This window comes from Perissodus microlepis, chromosome 4, assembly GCF_051167445.1.
Source record: "Perissodus microlepis isolate ML-2025 ecotype Zambia chromosome 4, ASM5116744v1, whole genome shotgun sequence".
NCBI classification, from domain to species: Eukaryota; Metazoa; Chordata; class Actinopteri; order Cichliformes; family Cichlidae; genus Perissodus; species Perissodus microlepis.
Window position 1 is genome coordinate 32,071,706 of NC_140464.1, and position 16,933 is coordinate 32,088,638.

General features: G+C 43.2%; 1 protein-coding gene across 6 annotated transcripts in view; it reads right to left on the minus strand.

Moving 5' to 3' along the window:
* LOC146389306 (junction plakoglobin a-like) overlaps positions 1-16,933 on the minus strand; it is a 119,286-nt gene that overhangs the window by 62,992 nt on the left and 39,361 nt on the right. For all 6 annotated transcript variants that reach the window (XM_084927101.1, XM_084927100.1, XM_084927099.1 and 3 more), the window contains 2 exons: positions 9,931-9,985; positions 7,982-8,215 (listed from right to left, as the gene is read on the minus strand). In XM_084927101.1, coding sequence (XP_084783227.1) covers positions 7,982-8,215; positions 9,931-9,952 — 256 coding nt within the window. In that variant the 5' untranslated portion in view covers positions 9,953-9,985. The remainder of the gene's footprint in view (positions 1-7,981; positions 8,216-9,930; positions 9,986-16,933) is intronic.

Here is a 16,933-nt window from a genome sequence, read left to right on the forward strand (position 1 = left end):
AGCGAAGTGCTCTAATAGGGTGATATGGTACTACAAGGTCATTAAGATAAGATGGGGCCTGATTATTTAAGACCTTGTATGTGAGGACCGACCCATCACTAGTCAGCGATCATGCTCCTGTATCTTTAACACTAATACACAAGAATAATACTACACCAAGTAAAAACTGGAGATTTAATTGATTGATTGATTGATTGATCATACTTTATTCATCCCGAGGGAAATTGGGTTAAGGCTGCCAGCCGTGCCAGCGCCATCTTACCCTTCCGACCATAGATACATTACACAAGCATCACATGGGGAAGACAGGTCAGAGAGGTATAACAATGGAAAATACACAACATGAGGAAAGACGAGGAGAAAAAAGAACTCCCCCCAGACTGAGCTCCAACAGGGAGATCAGTTTGAGAACAGAAAAAAAAACACCTCAGCGCATACAAAAAGCACATGACTATCAATACACCATAGAAACACAAGACAAGCAGCAGTAATACATCACTGCTTAAAGATGAAGACTTTATTAAATATTTTAAAAAAGAATGGACTCTATATTTAGACTATAATGACACTCCCGGAACATCAGCATCTGTTCTATGGGAAGCAGGGAAAGCTGTGATGAGAGGTAAAATAATTTCTTTCTCATCACATAAAAAGAAAGAAGAAAACAAAAATATTCAGGAATTAGAAAAAAACCATCAAATCCCTAGAAGAAGCCTACGCGTCCCACCAAGATCAGGAAAAATTGAACAAAATATGCAAAACAAAACTAGAATTAAATGAGATAATTGATAAAAAAAAAAAAAAAATAAATTCTTAGTACAAAGACTACGCTTACAAAATTATGAACATGGTAATAAATCCGGACAATTTCTAGCGAACCAGCTAAAAATAAATAAAGAAAAAACAACTATATGTGCTGTTCAAGATTCATCTGGGAACACAATATATGACCCTGGAAGAATAAACAACATTTTTAGGGATTTCTATGAAACTCTATATTCGCTACAAATAAACCCGTCTAAAAATGAAATTGATCAGTTTTTTGACAACGTAACTCTTCCAAAATTACTAGACAGTCAAGCAATGGCACTGGATTCGCCACTGACACCAGGTGAACTCCAGGAAGCCCTGATAAGCATGCCCAATAATAAGGCTCCAGGTCCAGACGGCTTTCCTGCAGAATTCTACAAAGAATTCTGGACGATTCTGGCACCAGTTTTCTACAGAACGTTGTTGGAAATCAAAGAAAAGGGCAGACTTCCATCAAATATGAATTCTGCAAACATTAATCTCCTGCTAAAACCAGGCAAAGACCCTTTATTTCCCTCAAGCTATCGTCCAATATCCCTTATAAATGTAGACCTTAAAATAATCTGCAAAGCTCTCTCAAAGAGATTAGAGAAAATAACCCCCCTCTTAATTCATCCTGACCAAACTGGTTTCATAAAAGGTAGGCACTCATCAACAAATACACGTAGATTACTTAATTTGATAGACTACTCATACAGTAAAAACATCGAAACTACAATATTTTCTTTAGATGCAGAAAAAGCATTTGACAGAGTTAACTGGAAATTTCTATTTGCAACTTTACACAAATTTGGTTTTGGACCCTCTTTCATTAACTGGTTAAAAATATTATATAATTCCCCAACAGCTTGTGTCAGAACAAATGACCAGACATCCTCCAGCTTCTCTCTCCTGAGGGGCACCAGGCAGGGATGCCCACTCTCCCCTTCACTGTTTGCAATTTTTATTGAGCCACTAGCAGCAGCAATTAGACAGAATTCAGTAATTAATGGGGTGGCTGTAGCTCAGGTGGTAGAGCAGGTCATCTACTGATCGGAAGGTTGGTAGTTCGATTCCTGGCTTCCCCTAGTCTGCATGCCAAATATCCTTGGGCAAGATATTAACCCCAAATTGCTCTCCGATGCATCCATCGGAGTATGAATGTGTGTGAATGTTAGCTATAAAGCACTTAGAAAGATGTGCTTGTGTGAACGGGTGAATGCACAAGTTGTGTAAAGCGCTTTGAGTGCTCAGATGAGTAGAAAAGCACTATATAAGAACCAGTCCGTTTATCAATTAAGGGCATAAAATGCAAGAACGTGGAGCATAAAATCAGCCTTTATGCAGATGATGTGTTACTTTTTCTCCAAAACTCACAAACCAATATCTCTGGGGTAATTGCATTGATAAACTCTTTTGCAAGAATATCAGATTACTCAATTAACTGGTTAAAATCTACAGTCCTCCCAATTAATTGCTCCTTCCATAATTCCTCTTCTACACCACTGCAATCGGGAAATATAAAATTTTAGGTTCCTTCATGTAATGATCTGCTAGACAGTGTGGGGAGCCACAGCCCCGTCCTCCAGGGCATGAAGCGGGTATGGAGGAGATCCAGGTGTTAATGTTTCTCCCAAGCTTGCAGATCTAACTAAATTAAACCATATCCCACTTTTACAGAAAGTAGAAGGCGATCTGGCTAGGTGGAAATGTCTACCCATATCACTCATGGGAAGGGTTGCCGCTATAAAAATGATGGTCTTACCAAAAATAAATTATTTATTCTCAATGATCCCAACTGAACCGCCACGAGATTGGTTCAGATCTCTAGATTCATACATGTCCAAGTTCCTTTGGAAAAATAAACCCCCACGTATAAGCTTAAAAACACTACAAAAGACCAAGGATAAAGGAGGATTAGAAATACCTAACTTTCAGCACTACTTCTTAGCCAACAGGCTTCAGTTTATCTCAGGATGGCTAAAACATACCCTCTTAGATGAACCTTGGCTAGATGTAGAACAAGCACTTTGCAATAATCTAGATATTTCAGATCTACCATTTATCAGCTCAAACATCCAACGACATGAATGCTTCAAAAGCATCAGCATCAGCTCTTCTCTGACAGCATGGTGGGAGTTTCTAAAATTGAGTCTTCATTAATCCCATGCAAACGTACACCTATCTGGAACAACCCTGACATATTACAAAACAATAATATGATAAACTTTCCAGATTGGAGTGGTAAAGGAATCAAATATTTAGAACATATACAAGAAGGAACAGAATTTATTCCATTTGACAGACTAGTTACACAATATAGGATCAACAAGAAAAGATTTTTAGAATATCAACAAATTAAATCCATAGTAAAAAAGAAATTTAAACCCGGTCAAGTTGAACTACAAACACCATCAAGTGTGGTACAATTTCTTACTCTTAAAACCCCAAAATTACTTTCCAAAATATACAGAATGCTTTCTAAAACAGATGAATCAATATCACTTCCTATTGCAAAATGGGAAGCAGGTTTATCAGTTAACTTAGACCAAAACTTCTGGTCTCAGATATGCTTAAAAACCTTTTATTTAATTAGAAATCCCAGTCTTCAATTAATTCAATACAAAATACTACATAGAGTGCACTATACAGGTCATCGGATGTTCAAGATGGGCTTTACGTCTACCAACAACTGCTCACACTGCCAAACCAATTCACCAGACAATTATATCCACGCTCTTTGGTTCTGTCCACCAGTTCAGAAGTTTTGGCGCGAGATATGTGAAGACTTATCAAAGTGTCTGAAATGTAACATTCCAACTTCCCCTTTAGTGTGTTTGTTGGGCAGCTTAGATAATGTCACTACAGATAAGAATATAGCCCATATGGTTTTCACTGCCCTATGCATAGCCAAGAAAACAGTCCTCATGAACTGGAAAAATAAAAATAATCTTAATTCTAACCAATATAGAGATTATCTATTAGATTACATTAGTCTTGATACAGCCTCTGCCACCACATCAGATCAATTGCTCTGGGCTCCTTTGATCAGCTCCATCACCTAGTGGGGGTGGGGGGTCATAGTTTGGTCCCACCTTTGCTGTTGTGATTGGTGTGGGGGTAGGGACAGGCTTAGGGCGTCGGGGGGTTCCCCAGGAGCATCTTCCTTGGAGGGCTCAACCCGGGGTTGCAATCATGGCCTGTTAAGGGCTCTGTTGGCTCTTAGGTGATGGTTTCCTCGTGGTTGCGTGCAGCGGGGCTAGGGGGGGGTCTGTGCTGACGGACGTGGGTTACTGACCTGGTAGCCTTGCTGCCCCTGGGTGGATCCGGGGCGGGCGTGGGGTTCTGGGGGTGCACCGTCTCTGGGCTGGGGCCCTGGCTGAGCCTTGGGGGCTTGGGTCTTGGTTGGTGTGTCGCCGGGGTTGTGGGCAGGTGGGTGTATGGGGGCTAAGCCCTGGCACAGGGTGCCGCCAGTGCATCGAGCCACCTGGGGGGCTCTTCAACTGGTGGGGGAGGCTGTTACATCTTGCAGGAGGTCTCCTCTCTCCAGGAACTCACTCTGCAGGAGGGGGAGATATAGGAGAGGTGGAGGAAGAACTCAGCCTGGGTGTCTATTGTCTTGTGTTGTTTGGAAGATGAGTGGATGACGGGGTGGGTGCAGTTTTCTCTGTGGTGGAGTCTGGTGGGCGGTCGGTCCCGGGCTCTGTGGGGCAGGGCGGCGCTGCTAAACTGGGCCCCGGTCCGGATGGGCCTGGGCCCCCTTGCCCTGGTGGGTTGCAGGATATGGGGGTGCCTACTGGGGTCAGCGGGGGAGCTGGCCCCAGGGAGGGGCCACTTGCCCCTCCCTTCCTTCCCTCCCCATTACATTGAGGGCTATCAGGAGGGGCTATGCGCTTACCTGCTGCTTTCTGGCAGGTAGTTCCATGCCTTCCTGGGTTTTAAATGCACCTTAGAACACACATGCATCAACACTACATATGAGCGGGCGGAGGGAGGTTTGGAGTCTTCACACACCCCCATTCTCTTTTGCCTGTTGGGGTGGGGGGGCTGGGAGGAGGAGTTGGCTGTCCGATTGGGGTCTGGAGTGTGGGGCCTCCCTGCTGCTGCGGAGTCGGGGCGGTCTGCTTCTCTCCACCCCAGGGAAGAGGGTAACACTACCTGGGTCTGGGTGCAGTTTCACCCTCCAGGGGCAAGGGTACCTAGACCTGCGGTATAGAGTACGCTTGGGGAGTGTGATTGTGTGTGCAGTGTCTCTTTGTGTCTGTCTCCACGTTGGGTGAGTGCTGAGTAATTGCATATGAGAGCATGAGGGTGGGAATGGATGTTTGTATCTGTGTGTGCCTGTTTGTCTGTGTCTGTATGTCAGGTCGAGTATCAGACGCCACCTCTCTGGGGACATCTCAGGCCCTCCAAGGTATGGAGGCCTATCTCCCCCCACCACTCCCCCTGCCAGTGGCAGACGCCCACCCTGCATTGGTGGTTTTTTGTGTCCGGGGATGGGTGTCCAGGTACCCACCGGCTCACTCCTGGTGGCTGCTTGTCGGGGCCTGGAGCCTGGGGCTCGCTCGGGCCACTTCGGGGGTGGGGTGCCCTCGGCCTCTCGGCCTGGGGCTCGGTCACTCTGGCGCAGCTGGCTGCCGGCGGAGCTCACGGGCACGTCACTGCAACCCCCCCTGGCTTCTGCTCCCCGGCTGCTGAGTGACCCCTCATCTGGGGCTCTCCTCAGCTCTTTCCGGGATAGTGGCACGGTTGCCCCTCCGTTGGTCTTCCTTGGTCTCTTGTGCTCTGAGGGCCTCTGGATGTCTGGAGCCTGGATCTCCTCCATACCTGCTTCATGCCCTGGAGGACGGGGCTGTGGCCCCCCCACACCCTCTAGCAGATCATTACATGAAGGAACCTTTTAAAAACAAGCGTGCTCATGCTCACAGGTGCACACATGGGTGCTCACACACACAAACTACAACCTTTTTGGCTCCTACCTCAAAGCACACTGTGCGCTATCGATCTTACGTGCTGCACAATAATATTCAATATTTAGTATTTACTGTTATATTCACACAGATCATCGCAATGATGTTGTTTATTGTATTGCTCTCTTTTTTTGCTTGTTTTCTCTTTTTTCTTTCTCAACAGGTGATCCAGGTGATTGATATATGTATTTTTTTGTCTGTTTGTTTTGTTGGTTTTTGTTTTTTGCCCTTTATCATCGTTTTTTCTTCCCCTCGTTCTTTCTACCTTTTCTTTTCTGCAGTCAAGTCTGTTCCATGTTTAGCAAGTGAAAATAAAATAAAATAAACAATAAAAGAAAAGGTGAATCAATTGGACCAATACGGCAAGGCTGGGATGGTCCGTTTGGTAAAGTAAATCCGTTGGGCATCTTTCTTCGCCTTTTGGCAATAATTCTGATGGCAAAAGAACCAAACGGGACAGGCGAAGAAAAACAAACAAACAAAAAAAACCCCAACAAAATATCATCTTTACCTTTCCCTTAAAGAGATATTTTGAACTTCTAGTGTTCTCCTTTTTAAATGCTAACATTTTTGAAAAAGCAATGTAGAATTGAAAATCATGTGTTATAACTGTGTTCCACTTTTAACACAAATACTTTGTCAGCTTCACACGCAGAAGCACAGAGAACATGCTAGTGAGGTCAGTCAGCAAGTTGGCCCAAGGAAAGAATACTTGTGCATGATATACATTTACGTAGACTAAGTAATAGAAGTTTGTCAAAAATCTCTAAGTTAATCTCTTTTGATTAGGCAGACCATTCCAAAGTTTAGGTGCCATAAAGCAGTAAAGACACCCGTCTAGTCTAGTGAGCAGGTTGTTGTCCAAGGATATCAAGTTTTGTGAAGAGTAAATTCACATGTAAATGAATGATTTACATCTGTTAACAGGTATCTGCAAGAATTCAGCTGGGATGAAACAAAGACATATGCATTATTGTAAAACAATAATTTCATCCTTGAATTACAGAAACAGGAGGACATGTGAGCTTTTGAATCATGAGATGTAGTTAGTGAGTCTCCTGAATCCCAAATGACTGTATGTTGGTGGAGGTATGTTTGAAACATGCAGAGGGCAGGATGGGCTAGTTTACATGTGCCATGAACATGCCATGTTCAGTGTTCAAGAAAAGGAAAGGGGGAAAAAACACTCAATTGAATTACTGTGATTTTAAAACCCAAATGAAAGCACACCAAATGACTTTAACAACAAAGATTTGGGTGGCATGCTAAAAGAAAGCAGAGATGAACCAGTGTATAAGTTCAATTACCTGTAGTGTTATTTTAAACATTTTCTAGATTATGTGAAAAGTGGTCAAAGGAAACAGGCAGTGCTCCTGAATGAAGCGACAGAGGACAACCACAATCCAAAGTAACTGCAAGTATTTATTTCTGATTTTCATGGAATTTGCTGGGGCTGCAAAGGAGCCTAAAATGAATTAAATTATTAGATATGTACTTTCATGCATGCAGTGGAGAAATAAAAGTACATTTACAACCTGCAGCTAAGTTTTCTATTTAGCTAGCTTGTGTCTACATTTGACATTTTACTTCACATGTCATATGTGAATAGAATTTTCAAAGCACCACAATGTCAAACTGAGCTTGAAATGGCCAGCTGTCTACAAACAGCACAGGTGTGACGATGCGTGAATTTTTAAAAAATATAGCAGACTTTTATTTCTTCCCCTGACTGTCAGATGACTGAAGCAGAGCAAAACAGAGTGAAATGAAGATAAAACACAAAGTTTCTTCATACTTACCATGATGCATTATCTTGCACCATGAAGATTTATTTCATATTGAAGACAGATGAATCGCAGGAAATGGAAAACAAGCTGTTATCTGCAGCTGCTTACAATAACCTGTGCATGTCAGTGTGCTGCTACTTCACCATTTTCATTATCATTAAAGCTGCAGTAATTGTTTTTTTTTTGTTTGTTTGTTTGTTTGTTTACTTGTGATCTGTCCAGTGGTATTTGATACTGAATCATGTGAATCAAATCCTGCATTCAATTCCATTTATGAAAAAGAAGATGAACCAATATATTATATGATGTTACCAGACACAAAAAAGAGCCACAAAATGCAGATCAATAAAGACCGAAAGCTGCTGTTATTAAAGGAAGCAAACAGAAAGTACAAACAAAAAAGAAAATCAAATGATTTTGATCAGAAAGTCTTACCTGTTGGGCTATCTACTCCACTGAATGCTGAGTCTCCACCTCCCCCCACTGTGGCCTTAACAGGTACAGAGCCAGTGCCGGTTGTAGTACTGTTTGTGTACTTCTTGTTGCCACTATACTCAGTGCTGCTCTCGTCGTCCTGCACTGTGGTAGCTCCCGATTGGATGCCAGAGTCTGTGGCATAGTAAGTCTGCTGCCACTCTGCCACCTTCACCACGCTGTCTGCCTCACTCACTGCAGAAAACAACACACATCTACTGCAACCAGTAATATCTACGGCAACTATTGTAAAGTGGTACATTGGTTGCACACCTGCAGCTAATGAAAGTCTGGACCTAGCGGTTAACCTCAGTGCAAGCCTTTCCTTATAGTAATTTCTCACAGACTTAACACAATAAAACAAAAAATGTTTTATAGAGTTTTTTGTTTTTGTTGTCATTGTTTATGATGCACACAGGTCTGACTTTCAAGGGTTTTTAGAAGCTGGTATAGCTAATATTACCTACTTTACTCCAACATTTTTCTCATGCCATTACCAGCACATGCAACTTTTTGTACCACAATCCGCATTTTTACTCAACAAGGAAGTTTGCTTTTAGGACCTTCTGCCTTTTAGGACTTTCTGAAAAGTTGAAAAAGTAAACAGTTTTAAGAATGCAAAGTATACAACCAGATGAATCGGTAGTTAAATGGCTTAAACAATCGTCTAGCAAAACTTTCCTCTGTATAACTTAAACTACTTATTATGTTTTTCAAACATTGCTTCAGAAAAAAAAGTCTTGTTTCTGACAGAATAACCCAGTCGCTGCATTCTTCCATTTCTATTGGGCACAGCCTGAGCTTGTGGGCTGCTGGCCATAGAGCCTGGGTGAGGTCAAGCTGCACTAAGACTCTTCAGTGAGTAGCCTCACACAGCTCACTGAATGGTCTAACTGCATGTAGTGCTGCTAATTCTACCATTTTTGGAATAGTACTATTACTAAACTACTACCAATTCTTCAAATCTTTCTGTGACAAGTACAACCTTTTATTGGTAGCATTACCTTTAACCCTCTCAAGCTCAAATTAAACTTTTTGTTGCTAATGCACAACCAAGCCCTGCAGTGGTACTTCTGAGTAAAAAAAAACTCATAAAATATGTATGTGGGGTAATCAGGTTGTTAGTTTTTAACTGTTGCAAATTGGGAACGCCTGCCTTGAGAGGGTTAAAGATGGTACTGGTGTTATTGCTAGAGTATATACTACTTCTAATGCAATTACCACATCTCATTATAACTTCTACGTTTCCTGCTAGGATTAAACACTGAACTTCATACTAAATGCTACCACTCAGTACTACCACTAGTGTTCCTTCTACTACTGCTACTTAGTCAGCAACTAATGCCAGTGCTGCTACTTCCTCTGCTGTTGAAAATACTGCTATTTGCACTAAACTACTAAAATGATTGTGGTATTGCTACCATTACAGCTACCATTAATGCTTGTTTTGTAAGTACTGTAACTATGATTTTTGCTGCTGGTAGTCCTAATAATTCCACGTTTTTTACTAAAGAAGTGTCATTCATTTATAGATAAATGAATGACAAAAGCAGCAATATACTGCTTGTACTATTACAAGACTACTACTACTAATCACTGCTACTATGAATATACTTACCTGTACCTGTATACCAGCTAGTCCTAATAATAAGTGTAGTGCTCATATTGCTACTTGTAGTGCACCTATTTTTTACTATATCAACTACTACGACTAGTGCTGCTTCTGTTAATTATCCCTGCTGCTTGTGTCAGATACTACTCCTATTTCAACTCATGTTGCTACTGCTTTTACTTTTTTTCTTCTAATGATGCAGATACTTCTTCCAAGAACCACCTGTTTTCCTCCCACAGCTATTACTACCACAATGAACTTAGGCCAGAGCTGGGTGCTATGGTGACAGAATACTTACTTTGCATGGACATCATCTCCATCCACTGGTACTGCTGCTTTCACTGACCTCTCACCTGCAGGAGAATACAGGAATCATTAGGTCTGAAAGAAGATTCAAGATTAATCCTCTAATCCGACTAGCCTGGGCAATCGCAAGTGACCCCTTGTACCCCACCCACCACCAGCCCTCTGGTCAGCGCCTCACATCAATCAGGTCCTACACTTCAGTCTCACAAACAGCTTATTCCCCTGGGCCATTCGGACAGTAAACAAACATCCACCAACCTCCCCACATCCCACCCATTCACACCCAACCAACTTATCGAGCCACAGTCTGCTTCCAAGCACTTTACAACTTCTTCTGTATTGTGTGCCTTTCTATTGTTGTTGCATATATTTCTCTTGTTTTGTATATATTCCGCGTGATTCTATGTATTTCTCCTGTTTGCCATTCATTCCTGTTGTGTCCTATTTATATTTTATTCTGGCAGAGTTGGTGTGAGGCACGTACAATTTTGTTGTGCATGTACAGTAACAATGATCATATGGGTTACAGCATAACTCTGAAGATGATGATGGCCCAGATTTATAAGGGGCATATCCAGTCTCAGAGGCATCTTCACACAGACTGCACCTGGGGTCTTTCCTGGTGTGATAGACCCCAACCTCGATGGATCTTGTGCTCAGAGCTTGCTCCTGTGCTACCATGATTAGTGCCTCTGTGCTGTCTTTCAGTTCAGCTGCGTACAGCCACTGGTAGGATTTCTGGGTATCAGCCACTTCCTCTATCTGCCGGTGGTACATATCATGTAGGGGCCTGTCCTTGCATGATGGTTCCTCCTCTTGCTCCACCTTCTTCTGTCTCTGGTTTCTACTTCATTAGGTAATCACTAAGCACTTTCGGTCGACTGTGGCCATATTTCTGATGTACCCATGGATGTTTGTTGTCCCATCCTGGACAGTGGTTCTGACACTCACTAGTCCTTGGCCTCGTACCTTTCGCTTAGTGTACAGTTTCAGGGTGCTCAATTTGGGGTTGATCCCTCTATGCATGGTGATGACCTTCCTTGGCTTGATGCCAATGGCTTCAATCTCCTCCTTATCCCAGTTTATAATCCCAGCAGCGTACATGATCACCAGCAGGGAGTAGGTGGTGATAGCATAGATCTTATTCTTTCTGTTCAGATGACTCCTCAGGACTTGCCTGACCCTCTGCAGGTATATGGTCGTCACAGCTTTCCTAGCACCCAAGTGGATTCCAAGCAAATGGGAACCAATGTACTTGTATTATGTATGTTCCAATGTATTTGTAGGTAATTGCAGCCATCCTTAGTGTCTGCAATGTTGCATTCTGCTAGCGCGATCCCCTCAGTTCTGACAGTCTTCCCTCTCTTTGTTACCACCCAACTACATTTCTACTACTACAGCTTGATGTCATCCAAGTAGAGGAGGTGGCTGATAATTGTGTCATTCCGTAATCTGTATCCATAGTCAGTCATGTCAGTGATCTCACTGTGGGGAGTTCAGGCCTATGCAGACCAGCAGTGGGGACAGGGTAACTCCTTGGTAGATCCCGCACTTAAAGGTGACTTGTGCAATTGGCTTGAAGTTGGCCTCTATTGTTGTTCACCAATTCCCCATTGAGTTCCTAATGAGTTCCTTGTAAGGTTCTAGGCATTCCAGGATCCATGTGTAGGGCATTGAGTCATAGGCTTTCTTGTAGTCAATTGTAGGGATTATGCATAATGCTGCATTTACATTTTCTAGTAGACCTTTAGATGGTACTTGATGCAGTCTTGGTAATTGGCCACAGAGGGTCCAGGTTTCCAGCTTCACCATGATCCTATCTTTCAGGTCAGCCTCTACTAGTTGCTTCACCATCAGTCTGGGTGTTGGGTATTAAACATTCCATAGGTCCACAACTTTCTTTTCATGTAACCCCTTCTGCTGGGATATTTGCACTGTAGCAATCCATTAGCGCCTTGTTTTCATCTCTTGCCCACTTATGCCTGCTTGTTCCGGTAACTGACTTCTCATCAGTGTGTCCTCAACACCTGATGCGGACCTTCTTAAGCCGAGCAACATCCGAGCTTATATGACCTCCTGTCTGAGGTAGGCTTGGTTGGCATGGGGGGGGGGGGGGGGGACTAGCCTTAGGACCTTTACTGGATACAGATGCCCTAGTCGAGAGTCAACTTCCCGACGATACTGTCTCAGAGACTCCAGCAGTAACACACACACACACACAGATACACGACCAATCAAAAGTTTGGACACACCTTCACATTTAATGTTTTTTCTTTATTTTCATGACTATGTACATTGTAAATTCTCACTGAAGGCATCAAAACTATGAATGAACAGTATTCAGTAAAAGAAAAAAGTGTGAAATAAAAAATGTTATTAATGTTTCACAATGTTAGCTCAAAATACGGAGAGTGTCCACAGCAGCTTACCAAAACAGAGAAAAACATCCTTGCAAAAGGATTGAATTTTGCTGTGACACTGAGGCAAATCCCTCTACTGGAACTGATCACAGCCACCGAAACTGCAATTCAATACAACAACATTGCAGACTTAGAAGCAGAGCAACTATGGATGAAAGTTTCAGCCTGTCTCAGCAATGCAAAGCCCCCAGCATCCAACATCAGCATGGAGAAGAGTAAGGCAATCCCATCAGTTAGTCATGACAACAACATCATTATCCTTCCAGCAGGCAAGGGTAGGTGCTCTGTGTCGCTAAACCAAAAAGGCTATGATGAAAAAATTTTGTCACTGCTCAGTGACAAAAATACTTATGAGCCCCTGAAACGAGACCCAGTAAGTGGTTACAGGAAGACGGTGATAGATTGCCTGAAGCAGTTAGAACAAGACAATGCTATTGACCGTACCTCATACCACAGGCTATACCCAGGGGAATCTATACCAAGTCTGTATGGTTTACCAAAGAACATAAACAGAGTGCACCTGTAAGACCAATTGTCTATATAATCAACTCACCGCATTCAGAACACCTTGGATTGTGTTGAGAAGGTGAGCGATGTCATTATGGAGGCAGATGAAACCATGGTCTCGTACGCTGTTACATCTGTCTTCACTCATGTTCCAGTCACTGAAGTGTTGGAGGTAGTTCGTAAGAGATTACAGGATGACCCCAACCTCAGCAACAAGACCACTATCAGCACCGACCAAGTGTGTTTGAACTGTGTCTTAATTCCACCTATTTCATATACAAGGGTCAGTACTACAGGGAGAAACATGGGAGTGGGTTCCCCAGTTTCACCCATTGTGGCCAATTTGTACATGGAAGAAGTGGAAAAGAGGGCTTTGTTATCCTATCCTGGAACACTACCAAGTCATTGGTTCAGGTATCTCAGGACCTACCACAATTCACAGATCACATTAACAATAATAACAATAATAACTAATACAGTATCTGGTCTGGTTGGCTTTCTACTCTTAATGCTCCTTTTTAATATGAACTTCCTCTTTACCTACTTTCTATGACTGGATATGTGATACTCACTTTGAAGTGATGTTGGAAAGTTGCTACTAAAAATCTATTTAATTCAACAAATGAACAGCCTTAAAGTAAATTTAAAAATCCACACAAAGGGAGGTGTTTGGAAAAAAATAGGGAACTTTTACATTATTCCTACATGAAGGGTAGGAATAATAGAGTGGCTACATCTGAGTGACGTCTTGACAGCTTAAATGGCACAATGTTCTGTTTCAGTAATGGCCATTTAACGTGTGGGTGTGTGCAACAGTAGATGTGTTCTCTGCATGTGGGTGTGGCATGGTACATGAGTTTTATGCATGTGAATGTGTGAGGAGAAATGTTTCCTGTTAAAACAAATGTGGGTTTTTTGATGTGCTGAAAAGCTTTTTGAGAAAAGACAGAATGAAAAACAAAATCATCACACACTCCCTCTCCATTTTACTGTACTCTTCAAATGAGACTGGACACTAGACACCTTTTTCAGCGCCACATGGCAGTTTGGATTAAAATGAGACCCCTAAAACATTTAACATTCATTTAAAATTTTGGGGGTCCCATCAAATTGAACCTTCTTGTACATAAATGCATGTACAATATGTCCTAAAATACAAAAAAAATATCTAAATTATTAAAAAATTCATAATGTGTTAAACATTGTTTAAACCATAACTAATCCTTCTTTGTATGCAACAGGTGAAAATAAATATTGATCATATTACTTATTTTCTAAGTAATATTTGTAAAGGTGCTATTGACATGAAATTCTCACCAGATGTCAGTAACGACCCATCCTATACACACATACAAAGAAATCGTACCATAGATGTCAAAAGATTAAGTTATTTGTAATCATGAGATATGACACAGGTAAAACGTGTTGAACAAATGAAGTAGAGAGGTCCACGAGGCACAGAGAGTCAAGACACAAGTTGAAATCTATCAGCGTTTAGAAAGCAATCCTGCCACTTAGTGCAAATTAATATTAGCTAGTTCAGTCCCAGCTGATGGTCTACAAAATGTGTCTCAAGTCCTGGGGAAGATACCAGAGGGAGAGCACCTGGTGGCTAGGCCTTCGTCCATGGGGACTGGCCGGATCATCACGAAGAAGAGACATGGACCCACCCTCCTGTAGGCCTTACCACCCACAGGAGTCCCCATAGGGTCAGCTGCAGTGTGTGCCAGGCGGCGGCCAGGGCCAGAGACCCTTGTGGACCAATGCCTAGCTATCATGGCTTGCAATTGAGACACAGAATGTCACCTCTGTGATGGGGAAGAAGCCTTAGCATAGTGCGTGAGGTTGAGCAGTATTGATTAGATATAGCTGGGCTCACCTCAACGCATGGCTTGAGCTCTGGAACCAGTCTCCTGTAAAGGGGCTGGTCTCTGGCCCAGTCTGGTGTGGCCCTCGGTGTGAGGTGGTGGGCTGGGGTGGGTATCTTAGTTTCTACTTGGCTCACTTCCTATATTTTAAAGTTTTTCCCAGTGGACAAGAGGATTTGTTCCCTGTGCCTGACCATGACTGTCATCTACAATTATGTGTTTAATGAACTTTCATAGTGCACAGCCCTCTTCGAGTCCCTAGGTGGGGTGCTCGAGGGTGTTCCCCCTGGAGACTCTGTCATCCTTCTGGGAGACCTCAATGCTCATGTGGGTAATGACAGTGATACTTGGAGGGGTGAGATTAGGAAGAATGGCCTGCCTGATCTGTGGGGTGTTCTGTTACTGTGAAAACCACTGTTGGTCCATAACAGACAACATGTTTGAACATAAGGTTATTTACAAGTGCACCAGGACACTCTAGGCTGCAGGTTGATTATTGATTTTGTAATCGTATCATCGGATCTGCAGAAATTTGTTCTGGACACTCAGGTGAAGAGAGGGATGAGCTATCAACTGATCACCACCTGGTGGTGAGTTGGATCAGGTGGTGATGGAGAATGCTGGATAAACCTGGCACACCTAAATGTATTGTGAGGACACTCTGGGAATGCCTAACAGAGGCCTCCAACCTTTGCCAGAACTTTGACAGCATTCTGAGGGAGACTGGGGAACATTAAGTCCGAATGGAGCATATTCAGCACCTCCATTGTGGAAACTGCTGCAATGAGCTGCTGCAATGAGCTGCCTGTCTTGGTGGTATCCCCTGAACCAGACGTTGGACACTTGAGGTGAACAGAGCAATCAGGCTGAAGAAGGAATCCTATCGGGCTTGGTTAACCCTGTGGGACTTCGGAGACAGGCAATGGAGGCCAAGCAGAATGTGGCTTGGATAGTTGCTCAAGCAAAAACTCAGGTTTAGGGTTAGGGGGTTAGGGATTTCAGTAAGGCCATGGAAAGCCTTTTGGACTACCTCAAAGCAATTTTGGCAAACCGTCAGGTAACTCAGGAGGGGAAAGCAATTCTCTACCGCCGCAGTGTATAATGTGGGTCGGACTGACTTGAACCGAGGATATTGTCAGGCTGTGGAAGAAATACATTGAATTGAAAATGTGTCAGTTCAATTAAGGAGGTTCAATTATGTATATAGTGTCACATCACAAGAACAGTTGCCTCAAAGCGCTTTATATTGCAAGATAAAGACCCTACAATAATACAAAGAAAACCCCAGCAATCATATGGTCCTCCATGAGCAAGCATTTTGGTGACAGTGGGAAGGAAAAACTCCCTTAAGAGGATGGAACCTCCAGCACAACCAGGCCCAGGGAGAGGCGGCCATCTGCTGCGACCAGATGTTTTCCATAGAGGAAGCAGAATCTGGGGATGGGGGGGGGGACTCATCCATCACTGGGGGTGAGGTCATTGAGGCAGTTAAACAACTCGTTGGTGGCAGAGCCCTGAGGGTAGATGAGGTTCACCTTGATTCCTGAAGGCTGTGGATGTTGTAGAGCTGTCTTGGTTGACACACCTCTACAACACTGGAGATCTGGGGCAGTACCTTTGGATTGGCAGACTAGGGTGGTTTTCATCTTCAAGAATGGGGACTGGAGTGTGTGCACCAACTAATGGGGGACCACATTCCTCAGCCTCCCCGAGAAATGCCAGCAAGCAGGAAAGGAGAGTCAGTCTGTTAGTCGAACCGTAGATACAGGAGGAACAACGCAATCGTCATCCCAGTAGTGGAACACTCGACCAGCTCGCGTGGGAGTTTGCCCAGAGCCTACATGTGTTTCTTGGTCTTGGAGAAGGCATTTGACTGTGTCCGTTGGAGTATTCTGCAGGAGATGCTTCAGGAACCCGTTGCTATGAGCCAATTGGTCTTGATACCACTGGTGCAAGCGCTTGGGCCGCATTGATGCCAATAAGTCGGACTTGTTCCTGGTGGATGTTGGATTCTGCCTGGCTGCCCTTTGTTGTGATTCTCCTAATAATTTTTATGGACAGAATTTCTAGGTGTAGTCAAGAGGTTGAGGGCTTCCATTTGGGTAGTCTCAGAATCTTGTCTATGCTTTATGATGATGAAGTGGTTTCATCTTCTAAAGGCCTCCAACTCACACTGGAGTGAGTTGGAGTGTAAAGCAGC